Source organism: Lithobates pipiens, unplaced genomic scaffold, assembly GCF_037356315.1.
Source record: "Lithobates pipiens isolate NorthernLeopardFrog02 unplaced genomic scaffold, aLitPip1_a1.2 Scaffold_18, whole genome shotgun sequence".
Classification (NCBI taxonomy): Eukaryota; Metazoa; Chordata; class Amphibia; order Anura; family Ranidae; genus Lithobates; species Lithobates pipiens.
Genome location: NW_027507758.1, coordinates 585,886,453 through 585,904,343, shown reverse-complemented (window position 1 = coordinate 585,904,343; position 17,891 = coordinate 585,886,453). Strand labels below are relative to the sequence as shown.

The 17,891-nt window shown below is 45.5% G+C and overlaps 1 protein-coding gene across 2 annotated transcripts in view; it reads right to left on the bottom strand.

Moving 5' to 3' along the window:
* Positions 1 to 320: 320 nt before the first annotated feature.
* GAREM2 (GRB2 associated regulator of MAPK1 subtype 2) overlaps positions 321 to 17,891 on the bottom strand; it is a 195,887-nt gene continuing 178,316 nt past the window's right edge. For both annotated transcript variants that reach the window (XM_077489140.1, XM_077489141.1), the window contains 2 exons: positions 13,194 to 13,366; positions 321 to 1,693 (listed from right to left, as the gene is read on the bottom strand). In XM_077489140.1, coding sequence (XP_077345266.1) covers positions 703 to 1,693; positions 13,194 to 13,366 — 1,164 coding nt within the window. In that variant the 3' untranslated portion in view covers positions 321 to 702. The remainder of the gene's footprint in view (positions 1,694 to 13,193; positions 13,367 to 17,891) is intronic.

Sequence of the window (17,891 nt, the reverse complement as noted above, 5' to 3'; positions counted from 1 at the left end):
TATAATTTGGTTTTATATTAAATATGTTCAGTTGATTCATTTGAAGAGAGAATTTAAAGTCTAACTCTAGCTATTATTTTTATTTTTTTGGCTATGAATGAGGAACAGTAAAAATTGGTTGGGTTCTTCTGTGACCCCATTTGGGGGATTTTCCTTCTGTCCTTGGGACAACTGTACAAGACATGTCCAAACTTCTAACCTTTCCTCACTGTATCAAAAACATGTCAGTTATCAATACCATGTCAATATGTTTGATATTTTTGCATACTGTATCCACGATCCAACACATGGCCAAGGCAAAATAACCAGAGAACATGTCCTAATTGCTTATTACTTGTATTTGCAATAGTCTCTGAAAGACTGACCTAAAAGAAGAACCAAATCATCTCGTGCAACATCATCTTTAAAATATAGTACATTTCCAGTAGTTGTGCCATTTTCAATATTTAATACACAGCTCCAATATTAAACCTTTAGCAGTTGTTGCCTTCAACTTTGTGTTACATTTTTGTGCAAATTGTGCTATGTATACCGTTTTGTGAGGACCTATTAGTTATAAACAAATATTGTCCGCAAATTATGGAAAAAGTTGAAAGTCAGGAAGTCTATTGATAAAAATAACCCAGTCTGTGCCCTGTAACATTATCTACATCTCACTGTCTTCTTTATGTAGGCTAAAAAGAGCCCATTGTCCATTGCCATCTATATCTTAGGCCTCCATCCTTTGATGAACTGCATAATCTTTTTAACTTGAAGTTTAGTCAACTTGAAATCATCCGAAAGGATCTCCTCTGTCAACTGGACGAAGATGCTGCCATCAATACGCTCCCTCACAAAGAACGTCACTACGTCTTCAGACAGTCCGATGAACCTGAGGCACCTTGAGACTTCCTCCACTGACAGGGCTGATAGATCAGGTGGTGGGTTCCAAGCTGTAGGGTCTCCAGGGGCTCTGGGGGCACCAGGAGTGTGAGAGGAGGATGCATCCATGGTACTTCTGGATGAGATTGGTGGCACCTCAATGACACCTTGAGTAAGATAAACTCTAGTGATCCCTCCCTCTGCTCCTCTTACAATGGTAGGTGACAGGGGGGTCGTGCTCCTAATTACAATATTTTCAGTCTCAAACCCTTTTGCTGGTCGGGGTGGTGGAGCAGGAGAAGTCCCTGATCCTCCACCTTTAAATACAGGTTCGGGAATAAATCTCAGCTCCGACCCAATGGAAGAGCAATCTGGGGATGTGCTTTGACTATTACTGACATCGAAGGGATCCAGGACATCTGAGACGGAAGATGTAGAGGATTTAGCATTTTCTAGAGGATCTAACCACTCTCCGGAGGAAGGAGGAGTAGAGGCAAAGGCTGGATTGGCAAAAGGGTTCAAGGCTCCGAAAGGGGCAAATCGTTTTTGGGTTTGTGGGGGCTTCAACCTGGGACAGCTGTAGTAAGTCTTAATAGTGGTGTCTGTGCTCAATAGAGGGGTAGAGCGACCACTGGCCACACTTGGACCGGTGTCTGCATATGCCCAAGAATCTGACCAAGATGTCTGCGTGGGCTGGGCAGTGGAGGCCATGCTGTTGGACATTTGCCGGTTTGATGCATCTCCTGCCTTGCAGTCTCCCCAGGTACAAGGGTAGCAGTATAAAGAATAGGAATCTGGGGAGGGTGAACAACTGCCACTACGATTTCCTGATCTGTGAAGATAAAAGGATATATTATCAGTTTTACAATAAAGTGAAAATAAACATACAAATTAAAGAAAAGAAAAGTTTGTGGACCCCTGACCATCACACCTAAATGTGTTGGACATCCCATTCCAAAACCACAGGTCTATAGATGGGGCCCACAAACAGATCCAATCTCCAGCATTTGTATATGAAATACTGCTTAAATCCTGCTTATGCCATGTAACAAAAGAGCCAGCAAGAAAATGCTGTGCAAGGCAAGACACTGTCATGTAAGACACTTTCACCACACTCCAAAGAACTGTTAGAGACTACTGTCATATCACAAGTTACAGGGGACTGTGAGAGAACTATTTAATATGTGAGCAAAGCAAGCTTCCTTGTGCGGTTTACATGTTAGAAGGAACCTGGAAATAATAATATCAAAATGTTTTTATAGAATGTGGAATCTCAGAGAATGGCAACTGTATCCTTTTTCGCTGGTGATTGTCCAAACTAGAGCAAGTATGTGCTTATCAGGTGCCAGAATATAGAAGGAGGGAAGGTAGTGTTCAGTGGGCAACTTATACATTGGGGTTTTTGTCATCTGTTTATATAGTTGGTGAATTGGTGAGAAGATGCACAGGATACCTAGGGAGGCCAATCCTGGGCTGGAGCATGCCAATAAGTAAAGATTGAGTGACAATGGTGAAACCGGTCAGGGACCAGCACTTCTGGAGCTGATTGACTCTCCTAGCTGCCAGATGAAAAACTCCTCCAGTGAGATTGGGGGGAGGAGTGAAGGGAAAGGATAGACAGATTCTAGTGGTAGGGGACTCAATTCTTAGAAGGACAGAGAGGGCAATCTGTGACAAAGAACTGAAGCACTGAACTGTATGCTGCCTACTGTGCGCTCGGGTTGGGCACATCATGGATCTGGACAGAGTACTGGGAGGGGCTGGGGAAGACCCAGCTGTCATGGTGCACATTGGTACCAATGACAAAGTCAGAGGCAGATGGGGTGTCCTAAAGAACGATTTTAGGGACTTAGGAGCTAAATTGAGGAAAAGGACCTCCAAGGTAGTATTCTCAGGAAATACTAATAGTACCCCGAACCAGAAAGGCAGAGGGAGATTAGGGAAGTAAACAAGTGGCTGAGGAGCTGGTGTAGTAAGGAGGGGTTTGGCTTCCTGGAGAACAGGGTCAATTTCTCAGTCAGTCACCAGTTCTATAGAAGGGATGGACTGCACCTAAATGAGGAGGGAGCAGATGTGATGGGAGTGAAGATGGCCGAAAAGGGTTTTTAAACTAGGAGACGGGGGGGGGGGGCAGAGGTAGAGATAGTCAGCAATGAACATATTCCAGAGGGTAGTATTGTGGGCATGAGTTGTAGGTTGACTAAAGCACATAAACCCGAGGTAAGTATAGTAACTATTTTCAATCTCGGAACACCCAATAAGAGGAACGTATGCGACCAGTCTAGACTACATGGCATGCTCACCAATGCCAGGAGCCTGGCAGACAAGATGGGTGAACTAGAGATACTGTTGAATGAGGAGGGTTTCGATTTTGTGGGAATTTCAGAGGCCTGGTTGAACAGCTCTCATGATTGGCTGGCAACCATTCAAGGATATTCCCTCTATCGCAGGGATAGAGAGGGTACAAAAGGGGGTGGGGTATGCCTATAAATATCAAGAATAATGTACAAGTGAATGTGAGAGATTAAATCAATAAGGGAGCTAGGGAGGAGGTGGAATCCTTATGGGTAGAGCTCCAAAGGGAGGAAGCTAAGGGAAAAATAATACTGGGAGTATGCTATGGGCCCCCTAACCTGAGGGAGGAGTGGGAGAAGGACCTCTTATCACAATTTGAATTAGCAGCAAGGATGGGAAGTGTTATCATAATGGGGATTTTTAATTATCCGGACAGACTGTGCAGAGGGAACCACACATTTGTCTAAGCCCTTGTACACACGGTCGGAGATTCCAACAACCAAATCCGTCGGATTTTGTCCGAAACTGTTGCATACACATGGCCGGACAAAGTTTTTGGAAAATCCGACGGGATGACGTTATTTCGTTACGACGGGACTACGTTCACGCTAGTAGCCAATAGCTTTGATGTAGGAATTTGATCTGAGCATGCGTGGCACTTTGTCCGATCGGAATTCTCTACACATGATCGGAGTATGTCCGTTCAGAGCATTTTGTCGGAAAATTTTACCAACAAGTTGGAAAAAAAGGTCCGACGGAAACAGTCCGATGTAGGCCACACACAGTCGGAATATCCGACAAAACGGTCCGATCGGACACATTCCGTCGGAATCTCCGACCGTGTGTACAAGGGCTAAGGCTTACCAGTTCCTAAATGTCTTGCAGGACAATTTTATGGGTCAGATGGTAGATATACCAACTAGAAACAAGGCGTTAGTAGATCTACTGATTATCAACAATACAGACCTGATCACGGATGTGGAAATACAGGGCAATTTAGGAAACAGCAATCACAGGTCAATTGGCTTCATTATAAATCACACAAATAGGAAACATAAGGGGAACACAAAGACACTGAATTTCAAAAGAGGCAACTTCCCTAACTACGAACCTTGCTAGAAGATATAATTTGGGATAAAATCTTAGAAACAAAGAACAGGGAGGAGAGATGGGTTTGCTTGAAAAGCATATTAAATAAGGGCATTAGCCAGTGCATACCATTGAGAAATAAATTTAAAGAGCGAACAAAAATTCTGGATGCTTACCTCCAATGTAAAAATGCATATAAAAGCAAAGGAGAAGGCCTTCAAAAATACAAGGCTGAGGGATCACCATCAGCATTCAGGCTTCCCAAAGAATGCAACAAGATATGTAAGGGTGCAATTAGGGCTAAGATAGAACACAAAAGACATAAGTGGAGGAGAGCATAAAAAATCCCCAAAAAATTATTTAAGTATATAAACAGTAAAAAGGGAGGACAGACCATATTGGTCCCACAAAGAAAGACGAAGGACATCTGGTTATAAAGGGATGGCGAGATGGTGAAGGTATTGAATTTATTCTTCTCCTCAGTCTTCACAAAGGAATCAGGGGGCTTCAGTAACCAAAACTGCAATGTTTGCCCTCATGACACATCACAGGAAGCACCCTCATAGCTAACAGAGGACAGAATTAGAAATAGACTTGGGAAACTTAACGTTAATAAATCACCGGTACCAGATAGCTTGCACCCAAGGGTACTTAGGGAACTCAGTCAAGTAATTGCCAGACCATTGTACCATGAAGAATCATTCTTGCCAAACCAACTATTAACCTTCTATGAGTAGGTGAGCTGCCATCTAGATAAAGGAAGGCCCGTAGCAATGGTTTATCTGGATTTTGCAAAAGCATTTGACACAGTTCTCCATAAACATTTACTGTACAATGTAAGGTCCGTTGTTATGGACCATAGGGTGAGTACATGGATTAAAAACTGGCTACAAGGGCGAGTTCAGAGGGTGGTCATAAATGGTCATAAATGGGGAATACTCGGAATGGTCAGAGGTGGGACCCTGGGGGTTCTGTTGTGGGACCAATCCTGTTTAATTTGTTCATAAACGACCTGGAGGATTCATTCTCTGTATTTGCAGGTGACACTAAGCTAAGTAGGGCAATAACTTATCCGCAGGATGTGGAAACCTTGCAAGAAGATCTGAACAAATTAATGAGGTGGGCAACTACATGGCAAATGAGGTTTAATGTAGAAACATTTTAAATAATGCATTTGGGTGGCAAAAATAGGAATGCAATCTACTCACTTGGGGTGAACCTCTGGGGGAATCTAGGATGGAAAAGGACATGGGGGTCCTAGTAGATGATAGGCTCAGCAATGGCATGCAATGCTGCTGCTATCAAAGTAAACAGAATATTGGCATACATTAAAAAGGGGATTAACTCCAGGGATAAAGCAATAATTATCCTACTCTCCAAGACTTTGGTCTGGCCTCACCTGGAGTATACTGTCCAGTTCTGGGCACCAGTCCTCAGGAAGGATGTACTGGAAATGGAACGAGTACAAAGAAGGGCAAAAAAGCTAATAAAGGGTCTGGAGGATATTAGTTATGAGGAAAGGTTGCGAGCACTGAACTTATTCTCTCTGGAGAAGAGACGCCTGAGAGGGGATATGATTTCAATTTACAAATACCAGACTGGTGACCCCACAATAGGGATAAAATATTTTTTTTGCAGAGGGGAGTTTAACCAGTTCCCGACCAGCGCACGCCAATGCACGTCGGCAGAATGGCGTACAGGTACGTCCAATCTTTAATGCCATCACGAGCCCTGTTGCGGGTCCCACGTACTCGATCGGCGCGGGCATACCCGCGATTGTCTCACGGGACGGCTGAACGGAGAGATCCCGTTGTAAACAGCATCTACAGTGGTGTGAAAAAGTGTTTGCCCCCTTCCTCATTTCCTGTTCCTTTGCATGTTTGTCACACTTAAGTGTTTCGGAACATCAAACCAATTTAAACAATAGTCAAGGACAACACAAGTAAACACAAAATGCAATTTGTAAATGAAGGTGTTTATTATTAAAGGTGAAAAAAAATCCAAACCATCATGGCCATGTGTGAAAAAGTGATTGCCCCCCTTGTTAAAACATACTATAACTGTGGTTGTCCACACCTGAGTTCAATTTCTCTAGCCACACCCAGGCCTGATTATTGCCACACCTGTTCACAATCAAGGCATCACTTAAATAGGAGCTGCTTGACACAGTAAGGTCCACCAGAAGATCCTTAAGGCTGGGTTCACACTGCTGCGGGGGGAGATCCGGATGTGATTCGCACCGCAAATCACATCCGATCTCCGTAGCGATGCGAGTTCAGCCATACAGATAGTATGGCTGAATTCGCATCGCTCCCGCAGCAAACTCGCACGGGACCCTTTTTTTGGTCCGCAACAGAATCGGATCGCATGGGGGTTCACACCATGCGATCCGATTCCTGTGCGAGTCGGCAGATCGCACTGCGATATGCGGACGGATCTGGGGGTGTCATTAACATATCATTGACACTCCCAGCCGTCCGCATAGGGCAGTTTGAACTGCCGGCGGGAGTAATGCGATGCGGGAAAAACGCTGCGGATTCGCGGCGTTCCCGCATCGCAGCGGTGTGAACCCGGCCTAAAAGCTACACATCATGCCGAGACCCAAAGAAATTCAGGAACAATTGAGAAAGAAAGTAATTGAGATCTATCAGTCTGGAAAGGGTTATAAAGCCATTTCCAAAGCTTTGGGAATCCAGCGAACCACAGTGAGAGCCATTATCCACAAATGGTGAAGACATGGAACAGTGGTGAACCTTCCCAGGAGTGGCCGGCCGCCCAAAATTACCCCAAGAGCGCAGCGACGACTCATCCAAGAGGTCACAAAAGACCCCACAACAACGTCCAAGGAACTGCAGGCCTCACTTGCCTCAGTTAAGGTCAGCGTTCATGCCTCCACCATCAGGAAAAGACTGGGCAAAAATGGCCTGCATGGCAGAGTTCCAAGGAGAAAACCACTGCTGAGCAAAAAGAACATCAAAGCTCGTCTCAATTTCTCCACAACACATCTTGATGATCCCCAAGACTTTTGGGACAACATTCTGTGGACCGATGAGACAAAAGTGGAACTCTTTGGAAGGTGTGTGTCCAAGTATATCTGGCGTAGAAGGAACACTGCATTTCATAAAAAGAACATTATACCAACAGTAAAATATGGTGGTGGTAGTGTGATGGTCTGGGGCTGTTTTGCTGCTTCAGGACCTGGAAGACTTGCCGTGATAAAAGGAACTATGAATTCTGCTGTCTACCAAGAGATCCTGAAGGAGAATGTCCGACCATCTGTTCGTGTACTCAAGCTGAAACGAACTTGGGTTCTGCAGCAGGACAATGATCCTAAACACACCAGCAAGTCCACCACCGAATGGCTGAAGAAAAACAAAATGAAGACTTTGGAGTGGCCTAGCCAAAGTCCTGACCTGAATCCTATTGAGATGTTGTGGTATGACCTTAAAAAGGCCGTTCATGCTCGAAAACCCTCTAATGTAACAATTCTGCAAAGATGAGTGGGCCAAAATTCCTCCAGGACGCTGTAAAAGCCTCATTGCACGTTATCGCAAACGCTTGGTTGCAGTTGTTGCTGCTAAGTGTGGCCCAACCAGTTATTAGGTTTAGGGGGCAATCACTTTTTCACACAGGGCCATGATGGTTTGGATTTTTTTTCACCTTTAATAATAAACACCTTCATTTACAAATTGCATTTTGTGTTTACTTGTGTTGTCCTTGACTATTGTTTAAATTGGTTTGATGTTCCGAAACACTTAAGTGTGACAAACATGCAAAGGAACAGGAAATGAGGAAGGGGGCAAACACTTTTTCACACCACTGTAACTAGTGATGCTGATCTCTGCTCCATGTGATTAGAGCAGAGATCAGTGTTCACTAAAAGAAAGCTCAGCCCCCAACAGTTAGTAACACACCCCTAGGAACACTTAACCCCTACACTGCCACCCACTGGTTAACCCCTTCACTGCCAGTGTCATTTACACAGGAATCACTGCATTTATATAGCAGTGATTGCTGTATAAATGACAATGGTCCCAAAAACATGTAAAAAATGTCCAATGTGTCCACCATAATGTCGCAGTCACAATAAAAATCGCTGATCACCGCCATTACTAGTAAAAAAAAAAAAAGATTAATAAAAATGCCATAAAACTATCCCCTATTTTGTAAACGCTATAACTTTTGCGCAAACCAATCAATAATCGCTTATTGCGATTTTTTTACCAAAAATATGTAGAAGAATAGGTATCAGCTTAAACTGAGGGAAAAAAGTGTTTTTTTATATGTTTTTGGGGGATATTTATTATAACAAAAAGTAAAAAATTATGATTTTTTTTCAAAATTGTTGCTCTATTTTGGTTTATAGCGCAAAAAATAAAAACCACAGGGGTGATCAAATACCACCAAAAGAAAGCTCTATTTGTGGGGAAAAAAAGGACGTGAATTTTGTTTGGGAGCCACGTCGCATGACCGCGCAATTGCCGAATCGCAAAAAGTGGTCTGGTCTTTGGCCAGCAAAATGGTCCGGGGCTGAAGTGGTTAATAAGACACATGGCCACTCATTAAAGTTAGAAGAAAAAAAGGTTTAACCTTAAACTGCGTAGAGGGTTCTTTATTGTAGGACAGTGTCATTTCAGTTTGTTGCAGGCTGGCTGGTAAGTGAGCGAGGAAATTGCGTTCATTTTTGAAATGCGTTGCCCTTCCATGTGCTCCATGTTGCAAAAGCCAGTTATAGTTTGGGGTGGTTCCCATCTGTTTGTATAACTGCTCAGTGTGCCAGTGTCACTATCAGATGATTGTTGCTTTAGGTCCTCGTAATTCACTTCCTTGTACCAGGACAGGAAAATATGCCTCCAACCAATATTTTCGGAGAAGCACTATATTGTGAAAAGTATTAGGACATCTGCCATTACACGCACATGAACTTTAATGGCATCCCAGTCTTAGTCTGTAGGGTTTACTTTGGGAATCTTTGACCATACTTCCAGAAGCGCATTTGTGAGGTCAGACACTGATTTTGGACAGGAAGGCCTGGCTCGCAGTCTCCGCTCTAAGTCATCCCAAAGGTTTGCTCATCCATGTCCTTATGGACCTGCTTTGTGCACTGTTGCTCAGTCATGTTGGAAAAGGAAGGGGCCATCCCTAAACTTTTACCACAAAGTTGGGAGCACAAACTTGTCCAAAATGTCTTGGTATGCTGACACCTTAAGAGTTCCCTTCACTGGAACTAAGGGGCCAAACAAAACCCCTGAAAAACAACCCCACACCATTATCCCCCCTCCACCAAATGATTTGGACCAGTGCACAAAGCAAGGTCCATAAACACATGAATAAATTGGGGTTGAGGAACTTGACTGGCCTGGACAGAGTCCTGACCTCAACATGACAGAACACCTTTGAAATTAAGTTGAAGCTGTTATAGCTGCAGAGGGTGGGCCATTAAAGTTTATGCACGTGTAAAGGCAGGTGTCCCAATACTTTTGACAATATAGCGTATCTATGTATTGGATGTTTTATGATCCATACAGGAAGAGATTTATTTTACATCTCCTCTTTTTAGTCATGAGCACATTTCAGCTTTTTTATGTCCCCAAAAATGTCAAAATCGAAAGTTGTCTTTAAAAGACAACCATTTTGTTGGAAATGTGTTGAAGTCAATGGGGAAAGTGAAATTAGGTGTTTTTTGTGTTTTCTTTTCTTTTTTTTTTTAAGGGTGCAATAGGCTTTAAATGATTCTTGAGGGTTACACAAGATCCATTCAACTATACTGGACCTAAACTGGCCTTCTCAATAGCTGCATGATTATTTTTATTTATAATTGAAAAAATAGTGAAAAAAGTACAGTAAAAACAACAAGACTACAATAAATAAACTGAATGACAGGTTCCACTCAAAACAGGCCTTGCCATGGTCAACCAAAGAAGTTGAGTGCACGTCCCCAGCATCATATCCAGAGGTTGTCTTTGGGAAATAGACATATGAGTGCACATGAGCATTAATGGAGAGATGGAAGGGGTGGGGGGGGTCAGCCTGTCAGTGCTCAGACCATACGCAGCACGCTGCCTCAAATTGGTCTGCATTGCTGTCGTCCCAGAAGGAAGCCACTTCTAAAGACGACACACAAGAAAGCCCACAAATAGTTTGCTGAAGACAAGCAGACTAAGGACACGGATTACTGGAGCCATGTCTTGTGGTCTGATGATACCAAGATAAACTTGAGGAGTACAAAGACAAGTGTGTCTTGCCTACAGTGAAGCGTGGTGGTGGGAGTGTCATGGTCTGGGGCTGCATGAGTGCTGCCGGCACTGGAGAGCAGGACCGTCTTTAATATTGATTGGGCCCTGGGCAAACATTTTTGGGGGGGCCCCCTACATTCTGAGATGTACAAAAGAATAGCAGGTTGGCTCAAAATCAGTTTACTGCAGCAGATCATGCAGCAAGTGAAATTGGTTGCCAGAGATTACAGCTCATCCTTACCACTCACTGATTGGTTGCCAGAGATTACAACAGTTGCTTGGTTGCTACAGGTTACTGCACACCATTACTGCTCACTGATTGGGTTGCTAGACGTTACTGCACACATTACTGCTCACTGATTGGGTTGCTAGACGTTACTGCACACCATCGCCACTCACTGATTGGGTTGCTAGACGTTACTGCACACCATCGCCACTCACTGATTGGATTGCTAGAGGTTATTGCACACCATTACCCCTCACTGATTGGGTTGCTAAAGGTTACGGTACACCATTACCGCTCACTGATTGGATTGCTAGAGGTTACTGCACAGTGCACACCCTTACCGCTCACTGATTGGGTTGCTAGAGGTTACTGCACACCATAATCGCTCACTGATTGGGCTGTTAGAGGTTACTGCACAGTGCACACCCTTACCACTCACTGATTGGGTTGCTGAAGATTACTGCACACCATCACCGTTCACTGATTGGGTTGCTAGAGGTTACTGCACACCATTACCGCTTACTAATTGGGTTGCTAGAAGTTACTGCACATCATCACTACTCACCCATTGGTTGCTAGAAGTTACTGCACACTGTCTCCTGTAACTCATTCACAGTGTCCCCCTTTGTAAGCTGCTCCTGTCCAGCCGCTGCTTTATCAATCCATCCCCCTCTGCTGCTGACAGAAGGGTGAAGGAGAACAATCACAGCCCGTTCTGTGTCTTTCATCTTAGCCCTGCTGAGCAGAGAAATGGCGGGGGCAGGGAAAACTGATCATGACCAGAGAAGGGGCGGGACGAGCGATGGGAACACTGACTGTGACCACAGAAGGGGGGCGAGAGGGGGGAACACAGACTGTGACCGGAGAAGGGGCCGGGCGAGTGGGGGAGAACACTGAGCCATTCTGCCTCATTTCCTGTAACAGCCGCTAGTGACTGACATAGGGATGAGCAGGCTCCGGCATATACAGCCCACTACATATATACACCCGCTACATGGGATAAATATTTGCAGGCAGTGTGGGCTCAAGGAGCAGTTGCTTTTGGGGCCCCCCAACAATGATTAGGCCCTGTGCAACTGCCCCCTTTGCCCCACATTAAATACGGCCATGCTGGGGAACTACAGTTCATTGAGAGAACCATGAATGCCAACATGTACTGTGACATACTGAAGCAGAGCATGATCCCCTCCCTTTGGAGACTGAGCCACAGGGCAGTATTCCAACACACTTCTAAGAAGACCACTGCCTTGCTAAGGAAGCTGAGGGTAAAGGTTATGGACCGGCCAAGCATGTCTCCAGACCTAAACCCTATTGAGCATCTGTGGGGCATCTTAAAGCGGAGGTCCACCCTAAAATGGACCTTCCGCTCATCGGATTCCTCCCCCCCTCCGGCGCCACAATTGGCACCTTTCAGGGGGGAGGGGGGTGCAGTTACCTGGATAATCCAGGTAACTGCACCCACTTCCGGGCTAGCTCTCTGCGGAAAGGGGCGTACGTTACGCCCCTTTCCGCAAGCGCCCGTCCCCTTCAGCAAGTGCCCCGCTGCCTGCTGGGAAACACACAGCTCCCAGAGGCAGCGGGGACCGTCCTCATTGCGCAGCGCGGCTCGCGCATGCGCAGTAGGGAACCGGGAAATGAAGCCGAAAGGCTCCATTTCCTGATTCCCATACCCAAGATGGCGGCGGCAGGACCCGACAGACGACCTAGCGATCGGCTTCGGGTGCCGACATTGCGGGCGCGCTGGACAGGTAAGTGTCACTATTTTAAAAGCCAGCAGCTGCAGTATTTGTAGCTGCTGGCTTTAAAAAAAAAAAAAAACGCGGAGTCCCGGTGGACTCCCGCTTTAAAACACAAGGTGGAGTAGCGCAAGGTCTCTAACATCCACCAGCTCTGTGATGTCGTCATGGAGGAGTGGAAGAGGACTCCAGTGGAAACCTGTGAAGCTCTGGTGAGCGTCATGCCCAATAGGGTTAAGGCAGTGCTGGAAAATAATGGTGGCCACACAAAATATTGACACTTTGGGCCCAATTTGGACATTTTCACTTAGGGGTGTACTCACTTTTGTTGCCAGCGGTTTAGACATTAATGGCTGTGTATTGAGTTATTTTGAGGGGACAGCAAATTTACACTGCTATACAGCTGTACACTCACTACAAGGGTTGCACTGATACCACTTTTTTAAGACCGAGTACAAGTACCAATACTTTTTTCAAGTACTCCCCGATACTGATAATTTGTTTTAATCTCATGTGGCACTAATATTCTCAGTTTATTGTATCGTATGATATTGTATCATATCTCAGCGTCATGAGTCATGCCCAGACAAAATCAAAATAATGATGCAATATTTTTTTTTCATAAATAAGCCTGGAGAATTGCATTTACCTTTAGAATAAACATTACGGTTTTATCCTAATCTCAGTCATGGCTGGTCCTCCTAAAGCTATAACAGCACAGTTTTATTTGGCAGGCCAGTAGTTACTTACATGTCATGCAGCCCAGATGAGTAGTAGGAAAGGCTGGGACTGGGTGACTGTGTATGGGATAGTTGGACTTTTGGAAGCCGTGGTGGAACAGGAGGGCTGGATGATGAGGAGAAGAGCCGGCCATCCCGTGGGGGCACTGGTAGGGCATTTAGAAGACGACATTCATGCTTTACCTACAGGACAAAAATAAAAGCACAGAATACAAAACAAGAATAAATATAGCGCAGGATATAAAGAAATCCCAGTGTCCCATTGGGAGGATTTTTGTTCGCTTGCTGCCATGTAGACACATCAGGAGTATAGTAAAGCCTAGTACACACAAACAGAAAATCTTACGAAAGATACCGCTTTCAAAGCGATCATGCCATAATCTGCTCGTCAGTACACAGCTTTTGAGAGCCGATCATGACAGTTCAGTTGAAATTATCCAAAGGGACAAGCATAAAAAATATTCTCATACGATACCAGATCATACGATTTTTGTTTAATCAGCACAGTTTTCATTCGAAAATACTATACAATTTATTACAGTCACTGCTCAAAACTCTCCCTAGTTATCTTATGCCGCGGACACACGATCGGACTATCCGGCGGACAAACCACCGTTCATTTTGAACGCGGCTCCAGGTAGATGGGACTAGCAAAGGAGATTGACACGTCACTAGCCCCGTCACCTGGTATGGACTTAAAGGAGAAGCCCTACGCCGAAAAAACGGCGTGGGGGTCCCCCCCAAAGTCCTTATCGGATTATTATCCAAGCACGTAGCCTGGCCGGTCAGGAAAGGGGGTGGGGACGAGCGAGCGCCCCCCCCCCCCCTGAGCCGTACCAGGTTGTGTGCCCTCAACATGGGGGGGTGCTTTGGGCAAGGGGGCGCTGCGGCCCCCCACCCCAAAGCACCTTGTCCCCATGTTGACGAGGACAAGGGCCTCATCCTGACAACCCTGGCCATTGGTTGTCGGGGTCTGCGGACGGGGGGCTTAACAGAATCCGGGAGCCCCGTTTAATAAGGGGGCCCCCAGATACCGGCCCCCCCATCCTATGTGAATGAGTATTGGGGGTATCATGTACCCCTACCCTTTCACCTGGTGAAAAAAAGTGTAAAGAAAAAAACATAACACATGATTTTAAAATAATTTATTGCACAGCTCCGGTGGTCTTCCGTCTTGGGGAGTCTTCTCGCCGGACTCCTCCGCTATCTTCTGCTAGCTCTTTTACTAGCGGAGGAGCCCGGCTTTCTTCTTCAGCGCCACCGCCGTCCGGGGGTCTTCTTCTGACTTCGGGGATCTTGTCCCCCTCTTCGGTTCTTCTTGCCGGGCCTCCGCTTTCTCCCTCCAGCTTTTACTAGCGGTGGCCCGGTCTTCTGTCGCCGCTGACGCCTTCTCTTCTTCTTCCCTGAGATGTTGACTTAACACTCTCTCTGGCTGTAATGACAAGGACGCGTTGTGTGGCGACTTATATAGGGACAATGGGTGGGGTCACTGGGTGATGTCACATGGTGACCACGCCCCTTATGATGTCACAGTCCCGGAGGATGCTGGGACTGTGACATAATTACGGGGCGGGGTCACCATGTGACATCGCCCAGTGACCCTGCCCATTGTCCCTATATAAGTCGCAGCGCAACGCGTCCCTGTCATTGCGGCCAGAGAAAGCGTCAAGTCAACATCTCAAGGAAGAAGAAGAGAAGGTGGTGGTGACAGCGGTGACAGAAGACCGGGCCAACGCTAGTAAAAGAAGAAGAAAGCGGAGGCCCGGCAAGAAGAATCGAAGAGGAGGACAAGACCCCCGAAGTCGGAAGAGGACTCCCGGACGGCAGTGGCGACGTAGAAGAAAGACGGGCTCCTCCGCTAGCAAAAGAGCTAGCAGAAGATAGCGGAGGAGTCCGGCGAGAAGACCCCCCAAGACTGAAGACCACCGGAGCTGTGCAATAAATTATTTTAAAAATATGTGTTGTGTTTTTTTCTTTACACTTTTTTCACCAGGTGAATGGGTAGGGGTACATAGTACCCCAATACTCATTCACATAGGGTGGGGGGGGCGGTATCTGGGGGCCCCCTTATTAAAGGGGGCTCCCGGATTCTGTTAAGCCCCCCGTCCGCAGACCCCAACAACATAGGGTGGGGGGCCGGTATCTGGGGGCCCCCTTATTACAACCACCAGCCAGGGTTCTCGGGAAGAGGCCCTTGTCCTCATCAACATGGGGACAAGGTGCTTTGGGGTGGGGGGCCACACAGGTCCCCTTCCCCAAAGCACCCCCCATGTTGGATAAGGGATGCTCGGATAAGGGTCTGATATGGACTTTGGGGGGGCCCCCACGCCGTTTTTCGGCTTAGGGCTTCCCCTTTAAATCCATACCAGCTGACGGGGCCAGCGACGTGTCAATCTCGCCAATGGAGGCGGTGACATTCACTTCCTGTACTAGTCCCGTCTACCTGGAGCAGCATTCAAAATGAACGGACATTTCTCTGCGTGTGTGGGAAAGTCCGGCAGACTAGCACACAGACGGCCAGATTGTCCGCTGGACTGCCGAGTCCGGCGGACAATTTTGAGTCAAAACTTCTTTCTAAGTCCGCCGGAGCCTACGCACAGGCGGATTGTCCGGTGGACTCTGGTCCACCGGATAGTATGATCGTGTGTACGTGGCATTAGAGATACTAAACAACTTCTCAATGTTGACAATTATATGACATGGGAACCATGGAATGTATGGATTGTGTGTGATGTATCCAGCTTGTATTCACCCATTCCACATGGTCTGGGAATGCAAGCAGTGAGTTTTTTCTTAGATCTATACAGCAAATATTCTCCAGTACACACAGAATTCATTTTGGAGTGCCTGGACTATTTGCTGATCCATCATTTATTTTCCTTTGATGGTGGCTTTTATCTCCAGAGATGCGGAGCCGTGATGGGGGCACGAATTTCACCGTCTCTTGCCAACCTGTATAATGGGTTGGTGGGAGAGGGTTCCGCATCTTTGGAGATGGTAATCCGTTTCGTCCATCCATTAAGATGTACCGTCAGTACATTGTCGATCTGGTGTTCATCTGCTCATGAGGCATGAAAGATTTTAACAGATTTTTGATGTATCTGAATGATAATAATTTGAATTTGTGCTTCACGGGGCATATAGTTTCATAGTTTCATAGTTAGTAAGGTTGAATAAAGACACCAGTCCATCCAGTTCAACCTGAGTGAGTGTCTACCCCTATTCCCGTACATTGCACACTCACATTGGTCCCTACCATCAAGGAGCCCACAATCCAAGGTCCCCACTCATATACTAAGGCCAATCTTGGACAGAAGCCAATTAACTTACCTGCATGTCTTTGGAGTGTGGGAGGAAACTGGAGTACCCAGAAGAAACCCACGCAGGCACAGGGAGAACATGCAAACTCCAGGCAGGTAGTGTCGTGGTTGGGATTTGAACCAGCAATCCTTTTTACTGCTAGGTGAGAGTGCTAACCACTACACCACTGTGCCGCCCGGCAAAAGTGTTTATTCCATTTCTGGATGTGTTGCTTTCTCATAAAGAAAACTCCTTTCTAGCAACACATTGCTTCATGAGAGTTCTGGACACCCCAAACAAGTCACCCGGGGCATACCTTTGGGGCAATTCATCAGATTGAGGAGAATATGCAGTGAGAATCCTAATTATGAGGAGGAGAAAAAACTAATGGATAAGAGATCTTTCTCACAAGGATATGGTTTAGGCACTATTCAGAGAGTAGTTGGTATCGTTGATACCATGGATAGGGAATCAGTTTTACTAGATAAAAAACGTAGAGGACACAAGTTTGGTACACAGTTTTTTTCAACCCGTTACAGTTTGGAATTTGATAAAATTAAGAGAATTATTGAGAGACACATCCCCATGTATAAGGATAATGTATATGCCAAAATACTATCAAGGGGAATAAAAACGGTGTCTCGACGGGCTCCATCTTTGAACAATAAATTATCACCAAGTGAAATTTGTTCCCACACCTCAAGGAGGACATGGCTTGACTATGTTGGAAACTACAGACGTAGAGCCAACATATGACTGTGTTGTCCACGCGTCATAAAGGGTGATAATTTTTCTTCCACCGTTAGTGAACTAGCACATATATTAATTGTAACACCAGATATGTGGCTTATTTAAAAACATGCAGAACGTGTAATATTCAATATGTAGGTCGTACCACAAGAAGGTTAAGAGACCGGTTGAATTATCATATTTGTGACACTGAGAAAGAGCGGGGCACTAATGTAGCTAGACATTTCAATGATGCCCATAATGGAGATACCTCATTGATACAGATACAGGGTATAGAGAAAATCATAACACCTAGAAAAGGGGGTATTAGGTTTGGAATTCTATGTAAACGTGAGTTTTTTTTTGGATATTTAGTTTACAAGAGGCTTAAACTTTGAGTGGGATCTCACCCATTTTTATGACTAACTAGAAAGGTATTCACATGGTATACTATATCTGTCTGTGTGCATAGGGGCATTTCTATTATGTTTGCAGTGTCCACCCCCTACCCCTTTTCTTTAGAGAAACAGACATAGTGGGGGGTATGGTTACCTACTCTATTTACATGCATTATGTGGTCATGTGCATTATATGTTTTCATGCCCATATAACGGTATGGGTGGGGACATATGTAGAGATATTCATGTGCACTGTTTGTTCATGCCTGTATAGCGATGTG